A 9,468-nucleotide genomic window follows, 5' to 3' on the forward strand; every position below is an offset into this window, starting at 1 on the left:
AAATATCTGCCCAGCCATGTGTAATAACATGATCGGCACAGTGTGATAGCTGTATGTGGGAATGCTGCATGTTACATTCTGCAGCCTTACAACTCCCACCAGATTTCAATAATTTTAGGTGGTATTATTATTATTTTATTATTTTTATTCAGTATTTTATATAGCACCATCATATTACACAGCGCTATACAAGGTCCATAGTTATGTCACTAGCTGTCCCTCAAAGGAGCTCACAGTCTAACGTCCCTACCATAGTCATATGTCAATAACACAGTCTAAGGTAAATGTTAGGGGGAAGCCAAATAATAACCTAACTGCATGTTTTTAGAATGTATTTGGAAACCGGAGTAGCCGGGGGAAATCCACAGTGCTAACCACTGAGCCACTGTGCTGCCAATATTTTGATGACTGTGAATTGTTACAGACGGTTGTTACAGGGTTTAAAGCTGAATTCATTATTAAGGCCAGGATATTTGGTGATTCTTTTTGAACCCCCCCCCCCAAGGTTTGGATATACCATCTCCTAATGTAAGTTTTTCAATGTAAACAATGTTTTTTGTAAATGATTCTTTTAATTACTGTTTGTATCTCATAATTCCTTAAACTATATATGATGGGATTGAAAAGTGGAGTCATTACAGTGTATAGAAGGGACTGCACTTTGGTCAAATCAACTGACAAACTCTTGGATGGAATAACGTAAAGTGTAATTAAAGTTCCATAATAGATGCAAACCACTGCCAAGTGGGAACTACAGGTGGAGAAAGCCTTTTGTCTACCTGCAGAAGATGTAATCTTCAGGATAGTAATAAGTATGTAGGTGTAAGTCACAGTTATAAAGCCAACAGGTACAAGAGTAACGGGCAGACCCATTATCAGGTTTTGGAGTTCAATCGCTGATGTATCTGAGCAGGAAAGTTTCATCAGTGAAGTAGGGTCACAGAGGAAATGGTCAATGACATTGGGACCACAGTAGTGGAGCTGGCTCATCTGGCTGACTGTTATCATGGTCAGAAGATAAGCAAAGACCCAGGACCAGGCTACCAGAAGAACACGGAGCCTAAGGTCCATGATGAGATAATAGTGAAGAGGATTACAGATGGCAAGGTATCGGTCATAGGACATCACAGTGAGCAGAAAGCACTCTGCAATTGTAGAAGAACCAAACAGATAAAGTTGAATAATGCATCCAGAAAAACTCATGGATTTCCCATTTGTTAACAAGATGGCCAACATGGTTGGAATGACAACAGTGGTGAGAATGATGTCTGACCATGACAGGTTGGATAGGAAAAAGTACAGAGGAGAGTTCAAGTATCTGGACACCAACACTAACACAATGATCAGTAGGTTTCCAGACAAAATGGAAATATAGATCACCAAGAAAAGAATGAATAGAGGGATTTTCAGGTTGTGAGGATTGTGAAATCCTAGAAGCCAAAATTCTTTGACTGATGATTCATTTTTCCAACTCATTTGCAGAAAAAAAAATTAGATAAGAATACTAATTTTCAATCGACTATGAAAATTTGGTTTCTTGCCTAGAAAAATAAATTGCAAGACATCAAAAACAATGTCAGAAAAAATTTTTTTCCATTAACGCTGATTGTTGGGATGTGGCAGAGATATACCAATGAAGTTTCATAGTATAGATACAACAGTACCACTCAAAGTGCAAGCTCTCCTCTTCTCACCACAGTTTCTATGCCCTAAAATTCTAAGCTCCCAAGCCCTTCAAGGTTTGCTGTAGATTGCTTTGGACGGGATTGCTAAATGTAGAGTTGGAACAACTTGTTTTAGGATTTCTGCTTGTAGTCTTAACCAACCAGAAGACCGTTAATATTGGCTGTGCCTCCCTGCATCAGACTTTTCCCCAATTTCACTCTTTAAAGTATGAATGTATATAATTTGTAATAGGAATCAGGGTTGGCTTTACATTTCTGGAGCCTGTTGGCACAGACATTTTTTTTTTTTTTTTTTACCCCTATTACTCTAAACTGCCATGTTGCCGCATAACATGGTATCTCATGATATTTTTTTTGTTTAACTTTCTTCAAGATATATTTGTAACTTATAAATTATAAACTTCTGAAAAGTTTTAGTGAACATTTTTAACTTGCCAGTCGGTGTCATTTTTACTACTTTTCTCTTCAGTCAATTGGCTAACCATTGGCTCATTGGCTCATTGGTCAATTGGCCAAAAGGCAATAAACCTTAGCACTGACATTGTTCAACTATCAAATTTTCGGCTTAAGAAGCAATGACAGGTACGTCATACCTGTTATCCTCTAGCTGGATTGTCTGAGCTGTAGGATAAACTTGAGCCCTTTATTGAGGCCTTTTTCCTGCGGGCCGGAGCCGAGTGCTAGTACACTCGCCTTCACTTGCCTTGATAATTAATGAGCAATAGGGGGTCGTGAATCCGCCAATTAAGGCGATTAGTCTGCAGCTGCGTGATTAAGGAGGATCTGTTAAGCTGTCAATAGTGAGGTCATAGCAATTAATTAGCGCACACCTGCTCCCTGTTCTGTGCGCATCTATAGTCCATTACAGGTCAGTTTGAAACTTTAATGCTTTATTTTCTTTTGGGTAAGTGCTACTTTGTTGCATTTTCATTATTATTTAACTGGACGTGTGTGTGTGTGTGTGTGTGTGTGTGTGTGTGTGTGTGTGTGTTATTACTACACAGTATTTTTATAGCGTCATATGTCATTAACTATGAAGCCAATTAACCTTAATGCATATTTTCGGGATGTGGGAGGAAACCGGTGGACCCTGAGAAAATCCACACAGACACGGGGAGAACCTGCACACTCCATGCAAATAGAGTCCTGGCCGAGATTCGGACCAGGGACCTAGCAATGCAAAGGCAAGAGTGTTAACCACTCAGCCACCAAGCTTACCTCTTACAAAGTTATGTCTGCTATTTCATTTCCCGAATGACTAAAGTGTGCTTGCTATGACTTGAACTCCTAGGTTGGTTTTTAACCCAAGCATGATGTGCTGAAATATGTAATGCATGCATTGTAAATACTCACGCGCAAAGACATTAGCAATAAGTTCATCTCTGACTCGACGTCCCTCTGCTGTGCTTTGGGAGCCAGAGGCAGGATGTTGGGGCACCTCTGGCTCGAGTTCCTCTGGAATGTCCCAGGCATTACCATGGTGCAGACACAGGTTATGAAGGACACAGCATGCCATGATGACACGGGTAGGTTTCCATGGCACATATAGGAGCTCACCACCGGGCCACACCAAGCACAGAAACCGTGCTTTTAGCAGCCCGATGGTGTTCTCCACAACCCCCCCGGCTTTTATGCAGAGCCTTGTTGTAATTATGCTCTGCTTCAGACCGGGGGTGACCCACAGGTGTCATAAGCCATGGAAGCTGCCCATATCGTTTTTCACCTGTAAAAAGACAAACATATTACACGTTAGTTCTTGGTATAGTAAGTGTTCTGTGAATGCAGTGTAACACTAGACTTTTTTTTTTTTTTTTTTTTTTTTTTTTTTTTTTTTTACGTTTGAAAGGAACCCCTTCCTAAAATATACAGAGTGGCCAAGAGCCTGGTCATTCCTGGCACTGCCTGGCTTCTCTTGGTTTTTGGAGCAATTTTATCTTCCAGCAAGCTGTACAGGTCATGGATGACCTGGCAAGACAGGCGGAAACGCCTTTCTGACATCCTGGTCATGTAAATTATCAAGGTGGCTACTCTCCAAGAAAATGCATGGTTCCTGGACCCCTCGCGAAGTTAAAGCTTGCTCCTTGGGGTGGTTGTTGCTGCTTCTGCTGCTGCTCCTCTTTCGCAATAACAAGCACAGTTGCGTTTTGATGCCACAACAGCAGTGGTGAAGAGCAACTCTACTTCCATATCCTGCTCCATGACGACAACAAGAAGCAAAATCCTCGCCTCTGCGCACATTTAAGGGCACATGAATGTGCACATAAACAAGTGCACATACTGTATCCCTATAAATTTTCACAGATGATCTTAGCCATTCTGCATGCATACCCCAAAGAGGGGCCATCCTGAGCCGGCGCTCCATGGCAGACATCCTCCGGTGCAGCCAATACAGGCTATACTGTCTACTTCCTGGTGGGTGAAGAAAAAATAAATATATTAACTGGAAGAGTTTGGTCCAAACATTTTTTAAAAGTACTGAAAATAAAAACTTAACAGGAGGATGTCTGCCATGTCGTTGGGGTGGTGGTGGGGGGGGGGGGGCTCGGAAGCTCCTCAGGAGGGCTGTGTTTGTGGAAGGGGACCAAAAAAATGAGGTAAGTACTGACCCAATTGTAACAGTATAATATACAGCTAGTTCTTAAATTGTCATCTCATCTGACTGTTTTGCTTTTTACACTGTGCCAAACAAGAAAGAAAGGTTATTCCTGGAGCCGAGCTAATTATGGCTATGGAACTAAAGTGATGCAGTTTGTTGGCAATGAAGGTTGTGGGTTTTCACAAGGGACAAATGTGACTAATTGACTTTTAACCTTTGTCTTCTAATAAAAGCTGCCTAGACATGAAGCTAGTCATACACTCCTAATGATACTTGATGCAGCTAGGCCTAACAAAGTATCTCCTACTTTATATTCATGGTTCTAAAGGAATGTTCACAATATCTAAAATGGAGATATACTTACATTCAGATGAGGAACTTGTGTCCTGTGGAGGGGATGTTGTACCCTCCTCCTCCACATCCTGGGGGATGGTTAGGTGCCTGTGTGGCCGCTGGATTATTTGCAGCCGGCGTGATGGAGAATTGGCTGTAATAACAAAATCAAATATACCAAATGAATAAGGGTAGTAAAATATAGGAAGTGAAAAACACAGTTCTAGGCTAAACAATACTACTTTACACAAACAACAAACATTCTAAAACACCATTCGTTAACGAGAAGACAAAATGCAAAACTTGCCAGACAGCATGCGGTCCCCCACTTCACGCACCAAATCAGGTCTCCTCCACTTCAGGTCGCTCCACGTGTGCTGAATTTGGGCGACTGTTGGGCGCCTCCCTGCAGAGGTCCACAGCCTGTCTGCAATCCACTCAGCGATTTTTGTCTTTTCACAAAAATCGACCGCTGCTGGTCAAATCTCTGCCTAATCATTGTCTAAAGAAAAAGAGAAACAAAATATAAGTTATTTTGACGACAACCAAACACCTCTTAAAAAGAAAGAAAGAAACATTTCCATTCAGTTATTGGACATTATAACCAAATTCAGCTTGATCGGGATAACTATTCCTCTTTTTGTACAAATATGTCCCTTGTAAATAATGTCTTGTACTGTTGTTCCTATTCTTTTTTGAGATATAGGAAAATTAACAATTTTATTTCTTTCTAACTTTACGAAGGTAAATCTTAGTATTAAATAAAAACTTTTTTTACACCCAGTTTATTGAATAATACCAATAAAAACTCAGTTTCTCTTGTGGAGAATTTTTTAAATGGCAGTAAATAATTCTCCACTGGAATACCTGATTTGTTGTATCATAATTTGGCCCCTTGAGGTGCAATTAAAGAAGGTCCAGGAGGATTGTGTCCACAGCTTATGACAGGAAAGAATTATATATAACACAACAAATCATACCAAACACGGATCTCTTACGTTGCATGAGCACCAATTAAGTATTTTTAAATTTTTTTTTAAATCTTTTTAATAATTTTGAAATCCAAAATCCATCTCTAGTGTTTAAGTACTGTAATATATATATTGTAAGACATATAGAACTTTTACTGGCACGTTTCAAGCATTTTAATTTACTTTCAAAGGCAAGGCAACAGGTAACCTTTTATAATTTCCACTGGAAAAATGAAAGTTATTACATTAAAAATTACAATAATTGTCCCAATATATGCTGCTGAAAGGACAAGGCTGTTTTGTATTAAATTTTGCTAAAATACAATCAAAAATCGCAATTATATGTACAGCCATTTACAATTCTAGTGCTCAGTAAGTAAAAAATATTACACGGATATATATCTCTCTGCAATATCAGGTGCATCAACCCTACAAGGAATTGCAAATGTGTTGACAGTATGGTTGTCTGCTTTTATCAGTTGGTTATCCTACTTGTAGTCTTATCCAGAGTATATATGTTTTTTTTTATTTTCAAACTGGATGTCATTTACATCTCTGTATCAAAAAGAAAAATCATATTTTAATAAAGTTGAACTCCAAGACAAAAAACTACCTATTTGTGTGTTATACATTACCAGTGCAAGTACATTGGGCTGCCATGAAGAATGGAACACCAATGCACTGACACATCTATCATGAGATACCATGTTATGCGGCAACATGGCAGTTTAGAGTAATAGGGGTAAAAAAAAAAAAAAAAAAGAGCCTGGATTGGCTCTCCAGTGGAGAGCCTGGATTGGCTCTTCAGTGGAGAGCCTGGATTGGCTCTCCAGTGGAGAGCCTGGATTGGCTCTCCAGTGGAGAGCCTGGATTGGCTCTTCACTGGAACACGCCCATTCATTAAAGGAACGTTCATTACTAAGAACTAGTAGTGTACAGTTCTTTCTGCCTGTCAGTTCTCTCACAATAGTGAGATCTGACAGGCAGAAGGAACAGTACAATACTGGGCATATAACACGACCCCCAAATGATTGGTTAGAGTGGGGGGTCGTCTTATACGCCCAGTCGCCTTATACACCGGAAAATACGGTATATATATATATATATAAAAGTATATATATTATTACAACATCTATTACAAAGACATTTTAAGACAGTGGTGCTCAACCTTTTTCATAACTCACAGGCCACAATGCAAACAAACATTAAAAATGTATGTTTAAAACTAGAATAGTTTTAATTTAAAATTAAATGCACCAAATTAAAGTAATAACAAACCAAGAATCTCCACAATGGATACTTCCAGAGAAATGCAATTCATGTGTCAGATAGCTAAAGTGTGCATGTTCTTATTGCTACATCCTCAAGCCCCTACATCTTCTAATTTTCTGAGAAATTAGGTAAGTGGCCAGCTAAGAGATACAGGATGGCACAATAAGACAGGTATAGTTTTTCTTATCTAGTGATGGTGCCGCAGCAATAAAGTTTTAGGAGTTAGCCATAAGAGTCCCCCATTTATACTACATCTTATTATACCCACAGCTCCCCTTTTGGGAGAAATTGGGATTCAAAGGACATAAGCAGACATTTATATGTGACAGGGCACCATGGTATGGTAGGAGTGATAAGATTTTAGTGGGGAGAAATTAGGGTTCACAGAAGGTAAGTTGCCATCTATGTGTGACAGGGTAGCACAGTATGTAAGGTATAGTTTTTGTATCTTGTGTTGGCGCCATTGTGATGCAATTTTAGGGGGGCTTGCAGTAACATTTCCCTTTTCTTACAGAGAAACTGGACTTGGTAGAGAGTAAGGGGATAGCTATGTGTGACAGGGTAACATGATATGATGGGTTTAACATTTTAATAGGGAAGGGGGGGACAAAAGGCATTTCCCACTGGCTCCCATACTTCCAGTTGCCATTATCCCTCTGTCTTAGAGAAATTGGTGTTCACAAAAGATAAGTGTCCAGCTTTGTGTAACAAGCACTCCACCAACTTCTCAGTCCCTCGCACTGCAGCGTCTCCAGATTTGACTTCAGGGGGCATTGAGCGGTACAGAGAGTCTCCCCCTAGGCGGGATTTTATGGCAAAAGAAACAGGGTAACCACACCTTAACCTCACTGCCCACCTGAATGCAGTCTTGAAGTTTTGTGAACTTTAAGGGGCACCACAGCACACAAACAAATGTACAGACAAACAGTTGATTGCCATGAGAGTTGCCACCAGGGGGTTCCCAACTTCAAACACAATTTGGGGTCCCTGGTCTTGAAATAGCCTCTTAATGTGAAAATATCCCTGATCGTTGTTAGGATTTTTTGTATGTGAACAACTAGAATAGATTTTTACAAAAAATTATTTGCTATTAGTTGGCAAATGTTTTTGGTCCTGCACCAGATTCATTACAGGTTTTCTGGATCACCAATGATAGCCTATCTTCTCTAGGCTATCAGGGGAAAGGAAAGTTTCTGATGGAGTTAGCATTAATTTGTGGAAACAATGACATGCTTTGTTACCTATTATCAAAATTTATGAAGTCAAATTGCAATTTTTAGCAATTTTGCTTGTCCCATTTCTCCAAGTGGACATCTTTCTTCCATATTAATAGATCAGCTCTAAATATGCTGGACTACAAAATTCCATATACAGTAATGATAAAGGAGATATAAGTTTCACCTGTACATTGTCCAAGCCCCTCTCATTAACCTCCACGGTAGCAGTGAATTTCTGTTCTCTGATTTGCAGCTGAATTGACATACAAAGTTGATGAAGGTAGGATCCATTTACATGTACAACACCTAATGGCTCTCCAGTTGGCGAACAAATGTTCATCTGCAGCAAGATATGTTAATATTATATACTCCAGAGCAGTGTTCCTTGACCTCAAACCTTTGGGTCTTCAGGTAACCCCTACTAAAGTTACTATATCTTAAGCTCACTGTATATAAGCATGGTGGTCAGTAGGAAGAATACTTTGTATATTGCTGGCCATTGGGAAGAATATCACCTTTACAGCCAAAAAAAATGTTGGTGTCAGTGGTAAATGACTGAGAGGCACAAATTGCTCATTGTTCAGGGAAGCCCTGGAACCTCTGGAGGAACCTTGGTTAAGAAACACTGCACTGGGGACTTTAAAGCAGCTCCAGCATTTCAACACCCCCTGACACCCACATTCCCTGTATTTTTCTAAAAATAAAAAACTTTCCCACAGTCTAGTAGCCGGTCTGGTGACATCCTCATCTTCCTGTGGTGGTGACAGGGATGAAGGTTGGTAGGTTGAGAGAAATTGTCCTTAGGTAATCTTTCTGGATTTAGGAGCACATAGTTATGTGTGAGCGCTGCTCAGTCCGGGAGAAGTGGGAGCCTAGGATCATGCACATGAATCTCAGAAAGAGAACTACCAGCACTCCCACAAATGGAAGATAATCACAGTCTCTATATACTGTAAATGCATAGTTATTTTTCTCACTTGAAATCGATATTGACATTGAATTTTAAAACATTTCGACATGGTGTCAAAAAATGAGCCACAATGTATTATTATGAATGTCAAACCAGTATCTATTTTTATGAATGACAATGTTACCACCAAACTGATCTAATTAGTTCTAAATCCTATGCCTATATTTGCCTCTGTGTGTTGCAGCAAAGTGTAGTAATGATCACCTGGCATGTATTTAGGACCGGAACTATTTGTGTTACAGTCCTCTGCTTGGATAAAAACAAAAGTTTGTGTCCAATTTTCAGTGTCCTCTTGACGTCTTTAAAACCTTACATAACATTTTTTATGGGAAGCGAATTTACTTGTATTTTAATGCCATGTTCTGTACTATTACATGTTGGTTTCTGTACATGATCTACTGATTAAGATTGGTATTTTGTAACG

The 9,468-nt window shown here is 39.6% G+C and overlaps 1 protein-coding gene across 1 annotated transcript; it reads right to left on the reverse strand.

Moving 5' to 3' along the window:
* Positions 1-537: 537 nt before the first annotated feature.
* Positions 538-1,476, reverse strand: LOC140322260 (olfactory receptor 11A1-like). The gene has a single exon (XM_072398845.1). It carries the CDS (start codon positions 1,474-1,476, stop codon positions 538-540), a length of 939 nt encoding a protein of 312 aa, XP_072254946.1.
* Between the last annotated feature and the right edge of the window lie 7,992 nt (positions 1,477-9,468).

Source organism: Pyxicephalus adspersus, chromosome 2 (assembly GCF_032062135.1).
Source record: "Pyxicephalus adspersus chromosome 2, UCB_Pads_2.0, whole genome shotgun sequence".
NCBI classification, from domain to species: domain Eukaryota; kingdom Metazoa; phylum Chordata; class Amphibia; order Anura; family Pyxicephalidae; genus Pyxicephalus; species Pyxicephalus adspersus.

Excerpts from the sequence above, each read along its gene's own strand:
- LOC140322260 (XM_072398845.1), bottom strand. The coding sequence starts at position 1,476 with ATGAGTTGGAAAAATGAATCATCAGTCAAAGAATTTTGGCTTCTAGGA.